Source organism: Salmo salar, chromosome ssa24 (genome assembly GCF_905237065.1).
Source record: "Salmo salar chromosome ssa24, Ssal_v3.1, whole genome shotgun sequence".
Classification (NCBI taxonomy): Eukaryota; Metazoa; Chordata; class Actinopteri; order Salmoniformes; family Salmonidae; genus Salmo; species Salmo salar.
Genome location: NC_059465.1, coordinates 7,879,787 through 7,900,616, shown reverse-complemented (window position 1 = coordinate 7,900,616; position 20,830 = coordinate 7,879,787). Strand labels below are relative to the sequence as shown.

Sequence of the window (20,830 nt, the reverse complement as noted above, 5' to 3'; positions counted from 1 at the left end):
TTTCATTCCACACTGATTAGATTGTCCTCACCATTAAATCAGTGTGTGAAGATGAAGAGAGGTGTAATCATAGTTTCTCAGACATCTCTCTGTTTCCTGTGAGACAGACAGGGGCGAGGACACCTGTGGTGCTGCATCTGACAAGGAAACCACCGCATAGGTTTCCACTGTATAAACCACCGCATAGGTTTCCACTGTATAAACCACCGCATAGGTTTCCACTGTATAAACCACCGCATAGGTTTCCACTGTATAAACCACCGCATAGGTTTCCACTGTATAAACCACCGCATAGGTTTCCACTGTATAAACCACCGCATAGGTTTCCACTGAATAAACCACCGCATAGGTTTCCACTGAATAAACCACCGCATAGGTTTCCACTGTATAAACCACCGCATAGGTTTCCACTGTATAAACCACCGCATAGGTTTCCACTGTATAAACCACCGCATAGGTTTCCACTGTATAAACCACTACATAGGTTTCCACTGTATAAACCACCGCATAGGTTTCCACTGTATAAACCACCGCATTGGTTTCCACTGTATAAACCACCGCATAGGTTTCCACTGTATAAACCACCGCATAGGTTTCCACTGTATAAACCACCGCATAGGTTTCCACTGTATAAACCACCGCATAGGTTTCCACTGTATAAACCACCGCATAGGTTTCCACTGTATAAACCACCGCATAGGTTTCCACTGTATAAACCACCGCATAGGTTTCCACTGTATAAACCACCGCATAGGTTTCCACTGTATAAACCACCGCATAGGTTTCCACTGTATAAACCACCGCATAGGTTTCCACTGTATAAACCACCGCATAGGTTTCCACTGAATAAACCACCGCATAGGTTTCCACTGTATAAACCACCGCATAGGTTTCCACTGTATAAACCACTGCATAGGTTTCCACTGTATAAACCACTACATAGGTTTCCACTGTATAAACCACTACATAGGTTTCCACTGTATAAACCACCGCATAGGTTTCCACTGTATAAACCACTACATAAAACAAAAACAAAAAAACGATATATATCAATCGATCTGAGGAGTCAGGAGATTGAAACAACTGTAGAATTTGGGTTTCATGATGAACATGTTATACAGTACCCAGGGTATCATATTACTCTGTTTATTTCAAACCGTAATGTATCCGAGAGCTGCATGCGATACTACTGTAAACTCTGGATGTACTCTGGTCTCCCGATGACAATGGGACTGACAGAACTGCTCCTTGCGGACCCAAACTCTGATTTGATTTGTTAAAACCTATTTGGGTCATCTTTGTCGTGGTGTTGTGTATGCATTCTTGTGTAAATTGTGTGGTTACCCGTGTTTCTTGTTTCTCTGGCTGGATGTCGGATTCAAAAATCTGTTTCCGCAGAGTTTTGTGTAGACTTGCCCGCTCGGAATATGCACTCCAACCATCTCCCTGGCACCTGCCCACACACACACACACACAGCATGGTTACTGATACACCGCTGGCATTTTAATTGAAAACAAACCAGATTACAGACATACAAACAGAACTGCAGCGTGTGTGTGTGTGTGTGTGTGTGTGTGTGTGTGTGTGTGTGTGTGTGTGTGTGTGAGATAAAACTAGCAGGCCTAGGCTGTAATCAGTGTGTGAAGATGAAGAGAGGTGTTACCACAGTTCTCAGACATCTCTCTGTTTCTTGTGGGACAGACAGGGGTGAAGACACCTGTGGTGATGCATCTGACAAGGAAACCACTGCATAGGTTTCCACTGAATAAACCACTGCATAGGTTTCCACTGAATAAACCACTGCATAGGTTTCCACTGAATAAACCACTGCATAGGTTTCCACTGAATAAACCACTGCATAGGTTTCCACTGAATAAACCACTGCATAGTTTTCCACTGTATAAATCACTGCATAGGTTTCCACTGAATAAACCACTGCATAGGTTTCCACTGTATAAACCACTGCATAGTTTTCCACTGTATAAATCACTGCATAGGTTTCCACTGAATAAACCACTGCATAGGTTTCCACTGTATAAACCACTGCATAGGTTTCCACTGAATAAACCACTGCATAGGTTTCCACTGAATAAACCACTGCATAGTTTTCCACTGTATAAATCACTGCATAGTTTTCTATTGTATAAATCACTGCATAGTTTTCTATTGTATAAATCACTGCATAGTTTTGTATTGTATAAATCCCTTCATAGGTTTCCACTGTATAAACCACTGCATATGTTTCCACTGTATAAACCACTGCATAGTTTTGTATTGTATAAATCACTGCATAGTTTTCTATTGTATAAATCACTGCCTAGGTTTCCACTGTATAAATCACTGCATATTTTTCTATTGTATAAATCACTTCATAGGTTTCCACACTGCATAGGTTTCCACTGTATAAACCACTGCATACGTTTCCACTGTATAAATCACTGCATAGTTTTCTACTGTATAAATCACTGCCTAGGATCCCACTGCCTAGGTTTCCACTGTATAAACCACTGCATAACGTTTCCACTGTATAAACCACTGCATTCTGTAGGTTCCCACTGTAAAAACCACTGCATAGGTTTCCACTGTGTCATCTGCACCAGTGGTCACCAACCCTGGTCCTGGAGACCGAGCCACCTGGCGTGTAGGCTTGAGTTGTTGTTCCACAGCCTTTAGTCATATTGTCCCAACGCCCGCACACCAAGTAGCGCTCCAGGGTTAATGATCACTAGCAGACACACATCAAGCATTTGACAGGTCAGTAGTCATGAAGGAAAGAAGACGACAGAAAGCAGTCCCTGAACGTGTCATCATAAGAAGCTTACCTCCTGCTGACCATCAGCCAGGGCTGGGTGTAACTCTGAACACAGTCCTTCACATGGGAATCCAGCTGCACCCTATAGAGATACAGGAGGACAGAGAGGGAATGAGAAGGATGGAACGCACACACATACGATAGCATACGCACGTATGCCCACATTCAAGTGTGCGGGCACGCACACACATGCGGAAATACCCTCCACACACAGCCTGCATATGACCTGTTCCACTCCTTCTGCATTCCTATCTTATCAGCATTACCTGTACTATCACGTTCAAGGTGAGTAACAATCCAAAGACGCTAAGACACCACTGGGTTGTAAAGAGCCTTCTGAGGTATGATAAGCCATTGTAGTGGGACCTAGTAAACTAGTGAGTGGGGCCCTTGAAACAGATATGTGTTCATAGCAGGGAAAGTTACTGGGACTATAGACTGTCTTAAATCAATGCCGATCCCAGAACTCTAGACCCATGCCCTCTCCACAATCTGTGGAGATCTAATAGGCATAAGCAATATAGCGTGGCAAGAAAAAGTATGTGAACCCTTTGGAAATACCTGGATTTCTGCATGAATTGGTCATAAAATGTGATCTGATCTTCATCTAAGTCACAAGAATAGACAAACACAGTCTGCTTAAACTAATAACACACAAACAACTATGTTTTTATGTCTTTATTGAACACCCTGTGTAAACATTCACAGTGTAGGCTGGGAAAAGTATGTGAACCCTTGGATTTAATAGCTGGTTGACCCTCCTTTGGCAGCAATAACCTCGGCCAAACGTTTTCTGTAGTTGAGGATCAGACCTGCACAACGGTCAGGAGGAATATTGGACCATTCCTCCTTACAAAACTGTTTCAGTTCAGCAATATTCTTGGGATGTCTGGTGTGAACCACTCTCTCGAGGTCATGCTACAGCATCTCAATCGGGTTGAGGGCAGGACTCTGACTGGGCCACTCCAGAAGGCGTATTTTCTTCTGTTGAAGATTTACTTCTGTGTTTTGGGTCGTTGTCCTGTTGCGTCACCCAACTTCTGTTGAGCTTCAAATTGGCGGACAGATAAAGACATTTTGCAGGAGAATGTTAGGCTAAACTTGGGAATTCATTTTTCCATCGATGATAGCAAGCTGTCCAGGCCCTGAGGCAGCACCAAACCATGATGCTCCCTCCACCATACTTTACAGGTAGGATGAGGTTTTGATGTTGGTGTGCTGTGCCTTTTTTTCTCCACACATAGAGTTGTGTGTTTCTTTCATAAAACTAAACTGTAGTTTCATCTGTCCACAGAACATTTTGCCAGTAGCGCTGTGGAACATTCAGGTGCACTTTTGCAAATTTAGACGTGCAGCAATGTTTGCAGTGCTGAACTTTCTCCATTTATAGACAATTTGTCTTACCGTGGACTGATGAACATCAAGGCTTTTAGAGATACTTTTGTAACCCTTTCCAGCTTTATGCAAGTCAACAATTCTTAATCTTAGGTCTTCTGAGATATCTTTTATTCGAGACATGGTTCACATCAGGCAATGCTTCTTGTGAATAGCAAACTCACATTTTGTGAGTGTTTGTTATAGGGCAGGGCAGCTCTAACCAAAATCTCCAATCTCGTTTCAATGATTGTACTCCAGGTTAGCTGACTCCTGACTCCAATTAGCTTTTGGAGAAGTCATTAGCCTAGGGGTTCACATACTTTCCCCAACCTACACTGTGAATGTTTAAATTATGTATTCAATATAGACAAGAAAAATACAATCATTTGTGTGTTATTAGGTTAAGCACACTATGTTTGTCTATTGTTGTGACTTAGGTGAAAATCAGATCAAATTTGATGACCAATTTATGCAGAAATCCAGGTAATTCCAAACGGTTCACATACTTTTTCTTGCCACTGTAGTAACAGGTATGGTTGACTTTATTCTATATTGAACATGTGACCATGCAACCCACCCCTCATCGGGTACAGAGTGGCGTACGGTCCGACACTCCTTCTCCACATATTCTACTTCCAGGTCGTCGTCAGGGAAATCTCCGAGCTCCCGCATGAGGGCGGAGTCTCCGCCCTGCAGCTGTGACATCAGAAACTCCTCCAAGTCCAAGGGCTCCACCGCGTCATACGACTGGGGCTGGAGAAGGAGAAAGAGAGAGAGAGAGGAAGGGAACGGTTAAATAGAGGAACAGACAAGTATTACATAGACAACACAGACTGGGACTAGAGTGGAGAGATACACAGTATGTTTTCTATACTGTACTATATTGTATACAGTAGAGCGAAAGGGGGAAAAGGAGACGGAGAGATGGACTGAGAGAGAGAGCGGTAGAGGGAGAAAAGAGAGAGAAATAACCGAGGGGCAAGAGAGAAAAACGTTTATTTTTGTTTCATGCCGAGGGCACAGGCAGGAAATGGTTAAGACACAAAGATACTACATGATGACATTCTTAAGGTTATGAATACACTCACTGTAGCGCATCTAAATGTGATATTGATAGGAGGTTAGAGCCAGATAGTTCCAGATATGTATTCATTGGCGTCAATGAAAGAATTGCCTGGCCTTGAAGCATACCAAGAACTTAACAACACATTTTTTAAGGGGAGAGAGGCTAAATGAAGTGAGAGAGAGAGAGAGAGAGAGAGAGAGAAAGAGAGAGACAGAAAGAGAGAGACAGAAAGAGAGAGACAGAAAGAGAGAGACAGAAAGAGAGAGACAGAAAGAGAGAGAGAGAAAGAGAGACAGAAAGAGAGAGACAGAAAGAGAGAGAGAGAGAGAGAGAAGAGAGAGACAGAAAGAGAGAGACAGAAAGAGAGAGACAGAAAGAGAGAGACAGAAAGAGAGAGAGAGAAAGAGAGAGACAGAAAGAGAGAGAGAAAGAGAGACAGAAAGAGAGACAGAAAGAGAGAGAGACAGAAAGAGAGAGAAAGAAAGAGAGAGAGACAGAAAGAGAGAGAAAGAGAGAGAGACAGAAAGAGAGAAAGAGAGAGAGACAGAAAGAGAGAAAGAGAGAGAGACAGAAAGAGAGAGAGAGGCAGAAAGAGAGAAAGAGAAAGAGAGAGAGAGAGGCAGAAAGAGAAAGAGAGAGGCAGAAAGAGAGAAAGAGAGCGTGAGGGAGAGAGCGAGAGAGAGGCAGAAAGAGAAAGAGAGCGCGAGAGAGAGAGAGGCAGAAAGAGAAAGAGAGAGAGGCAGAAAGAGAGAGAGAGAGAGAGAGAGAGAGAGAGAGAGAGAGAGAGAGAGAGAGAGAGAGAGAGAAATGAAAAGTCAGAAAGATGAATCATCCTTGAAGGCTTTGGGGGCCTGGGTACAGCACAGGGAGTTTCTTACAGCCCTCCGTCATATCCAAATATTACAGAGCTGGGAGGAGGAGGAGGACAGCTTGGATCACTACTCTGCTCTCAACAACCTCAGATCTGTAGGGAATGAGTGGACCGAGCTCATATCGAGAGAAAAGGAACTTAGAGGAACTCGACATAACCTTAGACGGAAACTTCAGCTAGACCATTATCCATTCCTATCATATTAGTCCAGTCATCCTCCTCATAAGAGTCTAACCCTCTGCAACCGTACAACAACCCCTGGGGAACTCTACCCCGTATAACTCCCTATCCTAACGGGTGACTGACCTTTGGATGACAGCTCACGGTGTCATGTATGGAAACATCATTACAGGCAAAAACAGACAACAGTTTTGTTAAGTGGTTGTTATGCTGTGTCGGTACTGTAACTACTGTGGTCTTTAAATGACATGACTCTTCACGTGGAAGCTGTAAGACACGCACATAAAACAATACCTGAATGGTAATAAATTGGTACCTGCCAAATTCTCGTCTAATTACGTCGCTGGAGCAGTAACTGTGTGGCTCCATATACAGTGGTTCAATTATTATACGGTAATCTGTGAAGTACGGCTCAGAAATCCTCAAGAGGCCTCGAAGAACTTCAGTTTACCGTTGTAAAGAAAAGACGATCTGAATGGAGAATAATCTGGAGAGCCCTTCGGAAAACGTCACACCTCCAGCCTTATCCCACACAAGTCTGTGATAAAAGAGTCAGGGAAATAAACATGCTTTTTGTCACCAGAGAAGGCCATCAGATGACTATCGCAGACGAGAGGCTGCATCGGTGACACTGTACATACTCCAGATCTGTATCTTTATACACTTCTCTGGGCTGTATGTGAGGGCATGGCATGACAGGAGGGTATTGCAGGTGCTTCTGAGAGAGGGCTGTGGCGCTGAACCTGTGCATACGACGACCACATAAATCTGATCATACATACGGCTGCATCGGTGAACAAATGTCACAAAAGCTTAGATTTGTGACTAAAATCCCCAAAAATGTTAAGTGTCCAGAAAAAGAAAAAAGTGTTGTGCTTCCATCTGTTTTGTAAATGCTGCTCTCTGCCACATCTTTCTGCCACATCTCTCTCTCTCTTTCACATCTCTCTGCCACAAGACTCATTTGCATGATAGCCAAGTGTCAAAGGGAGGTTGAGTGAGAGAGAGAGGTTGAGTGAGAGAGAGAGAAAGAGCAGAGAGAGAGAAAGAGCGAGAGAGAGAGGTTGAGCGAGAGAGAGAGAAAGAGAGAAAGAAAGAAAGAAAGAAAGAAATGCAGCCGTGTTGAACAGAGGTGAAAGCAGTCCTGGATTCCTTTTGCTCCGACATGTTTTTGACGTCATCCGTGATGTTTTTTTACTACACCAGTGCCATGCTAGGCGGAAAACAGGAACTGGCAACACAGAGAGAAAGACCAGAGATAGATAGACAACAAAAAAGAGAGTCATGTGTTCAAAATAAACGGTATGTCTTTACCAGATGGTACAAGGCTTTATTGCTTGTATTTTGTTTCGTGTGAGGAGTGAATCTGGACAAGCATCCTAATACTCCCTAAGATATTTGAGTGAACCCCAGACATTTAAATGCTTGGGGAATCATGGCTGCATATCTCCTTTCATAATATACTGTACGTTCTCTTTCCCTTCCTTAGCATGGGAGCCAAATGAAACAAATACATGCATACATACCTCTGTCCTAACTCCCAGGCATCCTGCACTATGGAGAAATGCTCTCAGCTGGGCCAGTAACAGGCTGTTGTCCATACCAGCAGTCAGACTATTGGACTACTACACTATTGCTCCTGAAGCAGTAAGCAGGGATGGGAAGCATTTCAATAACACTTAAGCTGCAAGACATGTTTCAATCCCTTTTGTGGATTTTGTAATTATATTTGATAATACCTTTCAAATATAATATTTTCTAATACATAATATGCACATTTGTTGTTTTGTCTTGGGGGTGTGTAGTATTTTGTCCAAAAGATATGAGGATACATCTTGCCTATCCCTAACAGTAACACTGTTCTCTCTGCTACCGCACGGCAAGCGGTACCGGAGCGCCAAGTCTAGGTCCAAGAGGCTTCTAAACAGCTTCTACCCCCAAGCCATAAGACTCCTGAACATCTAGTCAAATAGCTACCCAGACTATTTGCATTGCCCCCCTCCCCCTCTTTTACACCGCTGCTACTCTCTGTTGTTATCATCTATGCATAGTCACTTTAATAACTCTACCTACATGTACATATTACCTCAAATAACCGGTTCCCCCGCATATTGACTCTGTACCGGTACCCCCTGTATATAGTCTCACTATTGTTATTTTACTGCTGCTCTTTCATTACTTGTTACTTTTATTTCTTATTCTTATCTGTATTTTTTTTAACTGCATTGTTGGTTAGGGACTCGTAAGTAAGCATTTCACTGGAAGGTGTTGTATTCGGCGCATGTGACTAATACAATTTGATTTGAACACAGTTATACTACTCAACTCTGCAATGTGTCTTTTCAACCTAATAAAGAACCAGTAACCTACTTCCCTAAGAGGAAACTACTACCCACAGGCTGTACCAAATACCCAGTCTAACAACACATCACCTGCCTCTAAGCTCAACACTGGCTGCTTACACACACATTTTAAACATAAAAGTGTAGGTCTCGAGATGACCGTTAGTAGAACTATAACACAGGTACACTGAATTGGAAGTAGACTTACCCTGCTAAATATTCAACATGTAAGAGGGAAGTTAACAAATTGGTGCATTCCTGGAAACAAGAAGAGTTAACCATAAGATCTCACAAAACTCAGAGGGACCCTCAGACCCAATTCCAAAGTGAATCCTAGCCCCTACCACAAGGCCCTGTAGTTGATGTGAAAAGGAGTGGATAGGTATATGCAACTTGGTGGAATTACTCCCGGCCTTTCAGAGGGCAAAGTGGAGCCATCAACATTTTGCTAATACCTATCCAATGTTTTTAGGTCTCTACGTGAAGTAGGTAAGGGAAGTGACTAGGAGTTGATTTGGTAAAAAAGCTGTGGTAACAACAAGCAAGGTAAAACACTTGACTACAGGAAGTGGCATCAACAAGGCCTCCATCAATCATCTCTTGTGTTTCTAGAGACAGAACCCCACCCCACACACACAAGCAAGTGCACACTTACAAAAGCGGGGCACGCACAGACAAGCGCAACACAAACACACACTCATGTCATCCATCAATTTGGAAATGATGTTTAACTAATAACAATGCGCATCATTATACGTCCTAAAAATAGAGAGATGAATCATAGCAATGATCATCATCATCATCCCACACATCTGCCTGCAGCTCCATTGAGCTCCTCCGCTGATGATGCACCATGGGAAAATATCAACATGCAGAGGATGTTATTAAAAACCACTCTCCTGCATTGCAAATCCACAGATATTACATATTTGCCAGTGTAAGCTGGTAGGTAAGCAGGCCATCCCATATCTCTACAGTAGCCTGCGCACTGACCCATTTCCCAAGCAGGTTGGACATTAATCACAATAATAACTAGGGGATGGGCCAACTCTCCCTCCTCTGGCCTAGTCAGCTGCCTAGCAGCCGACAGAGACATATCAAAGGGATGAAGCCTAGAGTCAGAGAGAATTTTTTTTTTTTTTTATTTAACCTTTATTTAACTAGGCAAGTCATGATATGAAGAGGCTTACAGTAAACGCTGATGCCTTAAGCCTGTCAAATATAGAGCGGTATTAGTGCACTTAGTACGAGAGAGAGTGAGCGAGAGAGAGAGAATAAGTGAGGGGGTCACAAAATCCCTCTTTAGGATTACATTATTAGGCCTACAGCACAAAATGCTGTCTGAGAGTCTCACTCAGAATCAGTCTCCTTAGGGTAGCTAAATATTACACCCTGGTGCTATTTGCTGCTACCCACGAAAGGGCATAGTTGGTTGTAGTAGTCCTGTAGTAGCATAACTCACCACGGTGAAACACATGGTGGCAGATGCGTTGGAGCCATGATGACCGTGTTGCACGGAGACCTGAGGGGACCCATACGTCCCACCAAAGTGTCTCCTGATCTCAGCAGACGAGTGTCTGAAACAGAGAGGAGAAACTCTTAGAGATGTGCGACCAAACAGATGATCAAAAAAAAGGTACCTGAGAGAAAGAGTGGACACGTATTGAAAAGGTATTAGAACAGAGGAGAGCAGGCAGAGACGGTTCACACTCACACCTTGATCTCGTGAGCTTTTCGAGGGGCAGAATGACTTGGTCATTATGGTAAGGGTTAGTGTTGGTGACTGAGTATTCATGAGAGTCATTCAGACGACTGAGGAATGTGTATGGAAGGGGGAGAGGTTCTAAAGTCATTCAACAACAGAGTAGGGAGAGGGAAAGAGAGAGCCGGCAACTTCAATAACAACACCACTGTACTTCTGGGTAATAATGTGTCGGTTGGCAATTTGTGGCTACTAGATCAGGCCATTGTTTTCCCCTAAAGAAAATGCGAGTATGGGAGCTCTCGCTCTCTGTGTGTGTGTGTGTGTGTGTGTGTGTGTGTGTGTGTGTGTGTGTGTGTGTGTGTGTGTGTGTGTGTGTGTGTGTGTGTGTGTGGAGAGAGAAGGGGGGGGGTCTGTGTGTCTCTTGGTGTTTGATAAAGTACAAAGATGAGATGCTCAGCTACTGTCTTTACAGACAAATTAATCCACCATATCATTGGACCCCTACCAAATTTAACACACCTGCTCCCCATTCACACCTGAGACCTTGTAACACTAACGAGTCACATGACACCGGGGAGGGAAAAGGGCTAATTGGGCCCAATTTGGACATTTTCACTTAGGGGTGTACTCACTTTTGTTGCCAGCGGTTTAGACATTAATGGCTGTGTGTTGTTATTTTGAGGGGACAGCAAATTTACACTGTAATATACAAGCTGTATACTCACTACTTTTCATTGTAGCAAAGTGTCATTTCTTCAGTGTTGTCACATGAAAAGATATACTCAAATATTCACAAAAATGTGAGGGGTGTATTCACTTTTGTGAGATACTGTATGTCCTTTCCAACCTCTCCACTAAAAAACGCTCCTTGCTAATAAAAAAAAGAAACTGCCGCTCCAAATTCGCTCCATTCATTAAAATCACAATTTAACCAACACTCATCTTTTTTTTGGAATACCTGGACCTACCATTTGGTTTTGAAGTACTGAAACCAAGCCATATGATTTGACATTAAAAGTATTTGAATAAGCATGAAAAGGTGAACGTAAGAATCACACATCATTTCAAATAGGCTACGTCATATTAAATCAGCATATAAACACTCGAAATACATCAGGACAGACAGCCTAAGAAGGAATGAAAATGTATTATTTAGGCTATATTATTTCAATGACTTCAAGGTTATAGCCTAAAAAGAAATACACTGTGATTCATTTGCGAGAGCAAAAATAGACTGGTAGGGACATTTTTTTTTTATTTTACCAGGTAAGCTAGTTGAGAACAAGTTCTCATTTACAACTGTGACCTGGCCAAGATAAAGCAAAGCAGTGTGACACAAACAACAACACAGAGTTACACATGGAATAAACAAGCGTACAGTCAATAACACAATAGAGAAAAAAAAGGAAAGTCTATATAGAGTGTGTGCAAATGGCGTGAGGAGGTAAGGCAATAAATAGGCCATAGTAGCGAAGTAATTACAGTTTAGCAAATTAACACTGGAGTGATAGAGCTATGTACAGTTGCAGCGATCGGTTAGCTGCTCAAATAGCTGATGTTTAAAGTTAGTGAGGGAAATAAGTCTCCAGCTTCAGCGATTTTTACAATTCGTTCCAGTCATTGGCAGCAGAGAACTGGAAGGAAAGGCGGCCAAAGGAGGTGTTGGCTCTGGGGATGACCAGTGAGATATACCTGCTGGAGCGCGTGCTACGGGTGGGTGTTGTTATCGTGACCAGTGAGCTGAGATAAGGCGGAGCTTTACCTAGCATAGACTTATAGATGACCTGGAGCCAGTGGGTCTGGCGACGAATATGTAGCGAGGGCCAGCCGACTAGAGCATACTGGTCACAGTGGTGGGTGGTATAAGGGGCTTTGGTGACAAAACGGATGGCACTGTGATAGACTGCATCCAGTTTGCTGAGTAGAGTATCGGAAGCTATTTTGTAAATGACATCGCCGAAGTCAAGGATCGGTAGGATAGTCAGTTTTACGAGGGTATGTTTGGCGACGTGAGTGAAGGAGGCTTTATTGCGAAATAGAAAGCCGATTCTAGATTTAATTTTGGATTGGAGATGTTTAATATGAGTCTGGAAGGAGAGTTTACAGTCTAGCCAGACACCTATGTATTTGTAGTTGTCCACATATTCTAAGTCAGAAATGTCCAGAGTAATGATGCTAGTCGGGCGGGCGGGTAGCGAACGGTTGAAGAGCATGCATTTGGATTTACTAGGGTTTAAGAGCAATTGGAGGCCACGGAAGGAGTGTTGTATGGCATTGAAGCTTGTTTGGAGGTTAGTTAACACAGTGTCCAAAGAAGGGCCAGATGTATAAAGAATGGTGTCGTCTGCATAGAGGTGGATCAGGGAATCACCCGCAGCAAGAGCGACATCATTAATATATACAGAGAAAAGAGACGGCCCGAGAATTGAACCCTGTGGTACCCCCATAGAGACTGCCAGAGGTCCGGACAACAGGCCCTCCAATTTGACACACTGAACTCTGTCTGAGAAGTAGTTGGTGAACCAGGCGAGGCAGCCATTTGAGAAAGAGAGGTTGAACAGACTGGTAATAGGGGTTGCAACAATGGCGGTGGATAATTTTAGAAAGAGAGGGTCCAGATTGTCTAGCCCAGCTGATTTGTATGGGTCCAGATTTTGCAGCTCTTTCAGAACATCTGCTATCTGGATTTGGGTGAAGGAGAAGCTGGGGAAGCTTGGGCAAGTAGCTGCGGGGGATGCGGAGCTGTTGGCCGGGGTTGGGGTAGCCAGGAGGAAAGCATGGCCAGCCGTAGAGAAATGCTTATTGAAATTCTTGATTTACCATGGATTTATTGGTGGTGACAGTGTTACCTAGCATCAGTGCAGTGGGCAGCTGGGAGGAGGTGCTCTTATTCTCCATGGACTTTACAGTGTCCCAAAACGTTTTGGAGTTAGAGCTACAGGATGCAAATTTCTGTTTGAAAAGCTAGCCTTTGTTTTCCTGACTAACTGCGTGTATTGGTTCCTGACTTCACTGAAAAGTTGCATATCGCGGGGACTATTCGATGCTAGTGTAGTCCGCCACAGGATGTTTTTGTGTTGGTCGAGGGCAGTCAGGTCTGGAGTGAACCAAGGGCTATATCTGTTCTTAGTTCTACATTTTTTGAAAGGGGCATGCTTATTTAAGATGGTGAGGAAATTACTTTTAAAGAACGACCAGGCATCCTCTACTGACGGGATGAGGTCAATATCATTCCAGGATACCCGGGCCAGGTCGATTAGAAAGGCCTGCTTGCAAAAGTGTTTTAGGGAGCATTTGACAGTGATGAGGGGTGGTCGTTTGACCGTGGACCCATAGCGGATGCAGGCAATGAGGCAGTGATCGCTGAGATCCTGATTGAAAACAGCAGAGGTGTATTTGGAGGGCAAGTTGGTGATGATAATATCTATGAGGGTGCCCATGTTTACAGATTTAGGGTTGTACCTGGTGGGTTCCTTGATAATTTGTGTGAGATTGAGGGCATCTAGTTTAGATTGTAGGACTGCCGGGGTGTTAAGCATATCCCAGTTTAGGTCACCTAACAGAACGAACTCTGAAGATAGATGGGGGGCAATCAATTCACATATGGTGTCCAGGGCACAGCTGGGAGCTGAGGGGGGGTCTATAACAGGCGGCAACAGTGAGAGACTTGTTTCTGGAGAGATACATTTTTTTAATTAGAAGCTCGAATTGTTTGGGCATTGACCTGGAAAGTATGACATAACTCTGCAGGCTATCTCTGGAGTAGATTGCAACTCCACCCCCTTTGGCAGGTCTATCTTGACGGAAAATGTCGTAGTTGGGTATGGAAATCTCCGAATTTTTGGTGGCCTCCCTAAGCCAGGATTCAGACACGGCAAGGACATCAGGGTTGGCGGAGTGTGCTAAAGGAGTGAGTAAAACAAACTTAGGGAGGAGGCTTCTGATGTTAACATGCATGAAACCAAGGCTTTTTCGATTACAGAAGTCAACAAATGAGAGTGCCTGGGGACACGCAAGGGCTGGGTTAACCTCAACATCACCCGAGGAACAGAGGAGGAGTAGGATGAGGGTACGGCTAAAGGCTATCAAAACTGGTCGTCTAGTGCGTTGGGGACAGAGAATAAAAGGAGCAGATTTCTGGGCGTGGTAGAATAGAATGACCCCGCCCCCTCATCAGGACGCAGCTGTCTCCAATTACTAACTTCTTCTGAAGCTATATAAGCCCCAGTTCTGTTGCTCAGAAGGGAGATGATTGCTGAGAGACAAGGCTAATGGCTGAGGGTTATAGCATGTTGGTTGTTTCCAAGAATTTTGGTATGTACTGTGTCCGTTGTTGCTGAGGGAGCTGATTGGTTGTGTGTGTCAATAGGATGCAGTGTTTTGATTATTGACTTACATTTGTGTAATTCTGTTTCATTTGTTCCCAGGGGGGAAGGGGAAGGCACCTAGGGAGTGTTTAGGCAAGAGGCCCGCGGGCATACATATACCCGTAGTAGTTTGCTGTCTATGCACACTAGGAAAGATCTGGGCGGACCATCCCCTGTATTTTGGTTAGTGCACCAGGTGGTGCTAGATAGGTAAGTAGTGGGTAGTCAGGTAAGGTAGGAGAGGGGGCTTTGATATTTACTTTCTTTGCTTTGGTTCCGTCCAGCCCCTTTTTCCCAAACCTTACCACGTGAAGGAATAAATTCCCTGTTAACGGTATTCTCTGCCTATTCGTCATACTTGTTCACACCTACACTTCCCTACCTTATTCACAACAAGGAGAGTTGAGTTGTAGCAGGGTGTTGCGTTCCCTCTTTCTAGAGGCGTGCGTAACATAATGGGGGGCTCATCCGGGATACCATTAAACCCCCGGACCCTGCTGCACTGAGCTTTCTGTGATTTGTGAGTATGGGTGACTAGTTTAGTTTGTGGTTAGTTCAGTGTTGAGCGTCATAGCATTAGCTATTTGTTGGCTCTTGTGTTTGGTGTAGTAGTTTACAATGGCTACTTTTGATGTACAATCCTTTTTGGATAACCCGTCGTGGGAGGTGTTTAATAAGTGTCGTAAAAGTGATTTAATGACCTTGGCTGACCATTATTCATTGTCTATTTCGCACAATTTAGTTAAGGCGGAGGTTAAGAAACTAGTGTTAAATGTATTGATAGAAGAGCAGGTGCTTGTGTTACCGCTGCCTGAACCTACTACCCCTGTAGGGGATGTTGCTGCTCCTGTAAGCCCGTCGGTTTCTGAGACCGAAGGCGAGGCTACAGCTCCAGCCACATTGCCCCGTTTTGATCCGTTCTCCCCACTGTCAACTGGTGATGCCAGAAGGGATGTCCGTTCTATACAGTTTCAACTGGAAGCGGAAGAGAGAGCCCAAATTAGGCGAGAAAATCTCCAGTTAGAAATCTGTAAAATAGAGGCTGAAAAAGAAAGAGAACAGCGGCAGTTGGAAATCTGTAAAATAGAGGCAGAAAGAGAACAGCGGCAGATGGATTTCAAAATGCGCCAAATGGAATTGGAGGCAGAGACAGCGAGGCTAGCCTTTGTTCCTACTGTGCCTGTTGGTGAGTCGTCCTCACCAGCTGGAGCTTCCAACACGTTTGACATTAGTAGGCAGATTGCCTTAGTACCTTTGTTTAGAGAATCAGAGGTTGACTCCTATTTTTGTGTGTTTGAACGTATAGCCGTAGCCTTGAAATGGCCTGAAGAAGTATGGTGCTTATTACTTCAGTGTAAATTAACTGGAAAAGCCCAAGAGGTTTTATCAGCGCTACCTTTGGAAGATAGTTTGAACTATGAAGTGGTCAAAGCTACCGTTCTTCGTGCTTATGAGCTTGTGCCTGAGGCATACCGACAGAGATTTAGGTCTCATAGAAAGTCTCCTAGTAAGACTTATGTGGAATTTGCTAGAGACAAGGGAAATCTGTTTGATAAATGGCATGCTGCTAGTAAGGTAACTGATTTCAACTCTCTCCGGGAGTTAATTTTGTTGGAAGAGTTTAAAAATTGCTTACCCGAACGCATTGTAGTATACCTAAATGAACAGAAAGTATCCTCCCTGTCAGAAGCGTCTGTGTTGGCAGACGAGTTTGTGTTGACGCACAAGAGTGTGTTTTCGGCTCATACTGAGAGTAGAGCTACTGAGTTGCCTACTTTTAGTCCCAGTCGGCCCACAGTATATCAAGCACGCCAGAAAAATGAGCGTCCCTGTTTCTATTGTCATAAAGTGGGACATGTGATTAATGATTGCTTCCTACTAAAACGCAAACAAGGGATGCCTTTTCGTGCCAAGCCGCCAACAGGTGTTGGGCTAATTCGTACTGTTGTGAGGTCTGAAACAAAACAGGTGCCTCAGAGTAAATGTAGTTTGAAAGTCTCAGTACCCGACCGCAGTTACGAACCGTTCATTTTTGAGGGGTTTGTGTCCATAGCGAATGACGAAGCATCTCAGCGTCCTGTTAAAATCCTTAGAGATACAGGGGCGGCGCAGTCATTTATATTGTTTGATGTGTTGCCCTTATCCGACAATACATACTGTGGTTCCAGTGTGTTAGTTCAGGGTATTGAAATGGGTTTTGTCCCAGTGCCGTTGCACTTTGTGAATGTACACTCTGAGTTAATCAGTGGAATATTCAGAGTAGGGGTACGTCCTAAGTTGCCAGTAAAAGGTGTGACCTTTATAATGGGTAACGATATTGCTGGAGGAAAGGTAGTACCCGTATTGGAAGTGTTGGATAAAAGTGACCACTCTCTCTCCAATGAGTTGGCACAGAGTTATCCCCATGTGTTCCCCGCTTGTGCTGTCACTCGTGCTCAGGCAAGACAAATGGGTGACGTGATAGATTTGTCAAAAACTGTTTTGTTTAAAGAAGTTGATCAAGAGGATGGGTTGTGTACTACCTCTAAGAAGCTGATCACCTCTGACAAACAGCCCAGGGGAAGTGAAATCGCGCCCCAATTACATGACATTCTTTTGACTGTCACCCCCGAGAAGGTGATTGAATGTCAAAAGGGAGACATCAGTCTTCGCAAGTGTTTTGCTTCGGTAACTTCCATTGAGGAAGCTAAAACTAAAGAGACTGCCTACTTTATGGAAGCAGGAGTTTTGATGCGTAAATGGGCAGCTCATGACACCGTTAGTGACTGGAGTGAAGTGTGTCAAGTGGTTGTTCCTACACCATTCCGACAGCAGGTGCTGTCACTCGCCCATGACCAGGCGTGGTCCGGACACTTAGGGATCACGAAGACTTATAACCGAGTCCTTCGACATTTTTTTGGCCAGGTTTGAAGTCTGACGTTGTCCAATTCTGTAAGACATGCCACGTATGTCAACTCACTGGGAAAGCGAATCAAACAGTTCCACGTGCGCCGCTCTGCCCGATTCCTGTGGTGGGGGAACCGTTTGAAAAAGTGATAATTGATTGTGTAGGTCCATTGCCGAAAACCAGGTCAGGTAACCAGTTCTTACTAACAATAATGTGCAGTGCTACTCGATACCCAGAGGCTATTCCTCTACGGACAATAACGGCTAAGACTGTGGTGAAGGCATTAGTGAAGTTCTTCTCTACGTTTGGACTCCCTAAAGTAATCCAAACTGACCAGGGATCCAACTTTATGTCAAAGCTGTTCTCTAGTGTGTTAAAGACGCTGTGTATTTCCCATCAGGTCTCCAGTCCGTATCATCCAGAGAGTCAAGGGGCTCTCGAACGCTGGCATCAGACGCTGAAGGCAATGCTACGCAAGTATTGCATGGATACCAGTACTGATTGGGATGAGGGGGTGCCCTTTGTCTTATTTGCTATTAGGGAAACAATACAAGAGTCCTTAGGGTTCAGCCCTGCTGACCTTGTGTTTGGACACACCCCACGGGGTCCGCTAAAGGTTTTGAAGGAGCATATCTTATCTCCTACACCCAGTAGCGCCCCTAAAAATGTGTTGGATTATGTCAGTAAGATGCGGGAGAGACTGCACGCTGCAGGTGCATTAGCCCAAAAGTCTCTCTCCTCTACTCAAAAACGCATGAAGTTGCATTATGACAAAAAGGCTGTTGGCCGTTCTTTTGCACCAGGTGATCAAGTTTTAGTTTTGTTGCCAATCCCTGGCTCATCTCTGTCAGCACGTTTTTCTGGACCATATCTTGTGGAAAAGAAACTCAGTGACACCAATTATGTGATAAAGACCCCAGATCGGAGGCGTTCTTCCCGAATGTGTCATGTTAACATGCTGAAAGTATATTATATGCGTGATTCTCCCAACAGCTCCTCAAGAAAGCCTGTCCAGCCCGCCGTTTCCAGTGTGGCTGCGGTGGTGCTGAAGCCTGGCTGGTATCTAGAGGAGGATAAGGAGGATGGGTTGGAGTTACGCCATACGTTACAGCAGTGTGAACGCTTATGTAATTCAGAGATGCTGAAAAAGTTACCATCTCAAATGGAACATTTGGATAAAGACCAAACTAAGGATCTTGTCTTATTGATAAACAGTTTTCTCACTGTGTTTCAGGATGTTCCAAGTCGCACGTCCATCTTGGAACATGACGTGGATGTGGGGGACGCTGTTCCTATAAGTCAGCATCCGTACCGGGTTAATGCAAAGAAAAGGGAGGTAATGAAAAGTGAGGTAGCTTATTTATTACAGAATGACATGGCAAAACCCAGTAACAGCTCCTGGAGTTCCCCGTGTATTCTTGTTCCTAAGCCTGACGGTACGTCTCGCTTATGTACGGACTATCGTCGAGTAAATGCCGTTACAAAGTCTGATTCTTTTCCTCTACCTCGCTTAGATGACTGCATTGATAGAATTGGCTCTGCTGCTTACGTTAGTAAATTAGATTTGCTAAAAGGTTATTGGCAGGTGCCTTTGACCTCTCGAGCTTCTGACATCTCGGCTTTCGTTCGCCAGATAACTTCGTACAATATTCTGTGATGCCCTTTGGAATGTGTAATGCACCTGCTACTTTTCAGCGGTTAGTTAACATTGTTTTTGCCGATGTACCAAATTGTACTGCTTATCTTGACGATGTGGTAATACATTCGTCTACTTGGTCTGATCATTTCGCCACCTTGAAAAGTGTGTTTCAGCGGTTGGCGAATGCTTCTTTAACCCTCAATTTGGCCAAGTGTGAGTTTGGGAAGGCTACAGTGACTTACTTAGGGAAACAAGTGGGACGAGGTCAAGTGCGCCCAGTAACTGGCAAAGTGGAAGCAATTGTTGCTTTTCCTGCTCCCACGACTCGCCGCCAGTTGCGCAGATTCCTGGGGATGGTAGGTTACTATCGTACTTTCTGTAAGAATTTCTCGACGGTAGTAGCTCCCCTTTCATCTCTGCTTAGTCCGAAGGTACCATTTAAGTGGTCCCAGGACTGTAACTATGCTTTTGAGTCCGCTAAAGCGCTACTTTGTAGTGCCCCAGTGCTTGCCGCCCCCAACTTTGACAAACCTTTTAAGTTGGAGGTAGACGCTAGTATAGTGGGGGTGGGTGCGGTTCTCTTGCAGGAAGATGAAGATGGAGTGGATCGACCCGTCAGTTTCTTCTCCCGTAAGTTCAACTCGTGTCAGTCAAGGTACTCCACAATTGAACAGGAAACGCTGGCTTTATTGCTAGCATTACAGTTCTTTGAGGTATATGTGGGTTCCAGTGCCTTGCCTGTAATGGTCTTCACGGACCATAATCCTTTGGTGTTCTTAAAGCAAATGTACAATCAGAACCGCCGCCTTATGCGGTGGGCTCTGATTGTACAAGGATATAATGTACAGATAGCCTATGTGAAGGGCTCGGCAAATGTGGTTGCCGACGCTCTATCACGGGTTTAGTAACTGGGGAAGCGTTGATTTTTGTTATTGCAAACTGTAGGTTTGCATTTTTTGTGTTGGGCGTGTTACGTTCCCCAGTGTCTGTTGTGGTTTGTGTATTATCATGTATGTATTTCAGGAGATGGATTCCTGAAGTTCTCAACGAGCAGCTGATTGGGCAATCAACATTGATTGTTTGGAGAGCTGACCCCGCCCCCTCATCAGGACGCAGCTGTCTCCAATTACTAACTTCTTCTGAAGCTATATAAGCCCCAGTTCTGTTGCTCAGAAGGGAGATGATTGCTGAGAGACAAGGCTAATGGCTGAGGGTTATAGCATGTTGGTTGTTTCCAAGAATTTTGGTATGTACTGTGTCCGTTGTTGCTGAGGGAGCTGATTGGTTGTGTGTGTCAATAGGATGCAGTGTTTTGATTATTGACTTACATTTGTGTAATTCTGTTTCATTTGTTCCCAGGGGGGGAAGGGGAAGGCACCTAGGGAGTGTTTAGGCAAGAGGCCCGCGGGCATACATATACCCGTAGTAGTTTGCTGTCTATGCACACTAGGAAAGACCTGGGCGGACCATCCCCTGTATTTTGGTTAGTGCACCAGGTGGTGCTAGATAGGTAAGTAGTGGGTAGTCAGGTAAGGTAGGAGAGGGGGCTTAAATATTTACTTTCTTTGCTTTGGTTCCGTCCA

At 44.3% G+C, this 20,830-nt stretch overlaps 1 protein-coding gene across 3 annotated transcripts in view; it reads right to left on the bottom strand.

The window, feature by feature from the left end:
- Positions 1-20,830, bottom strand: part of dock8 (dedicator of cytokinesis 8) — an 86,901-nt gene that overhangs the window by 52,390 nt on the left and 13,681 nt on the right. For all 3 annotated transcript variants that reach the window (XM_045707156.1, XM_045707154.1, XM_045707155.1), the window contains exons 2-5: positions 10,112-10,226; positions 4,768-4,943; positions 2,824-2,895; positions 1,345-1,453 (exon numbers count right to left, since the gene is read on the bottom strand). In XM_045707156.1, the coding sequence (XP_045563112.1) occupies positions 1,345-1,453; positions 2,824-2,895; positions 4,768-4,943; positions 10,112-10,226 (472 nt within the window). The remainder of the gene's footprint in view (positions 1-1,344; positions 1,454-2,823; positions 2,896-4,767; positions 4,944-10,111; positions 10,227-20,830) is intronic.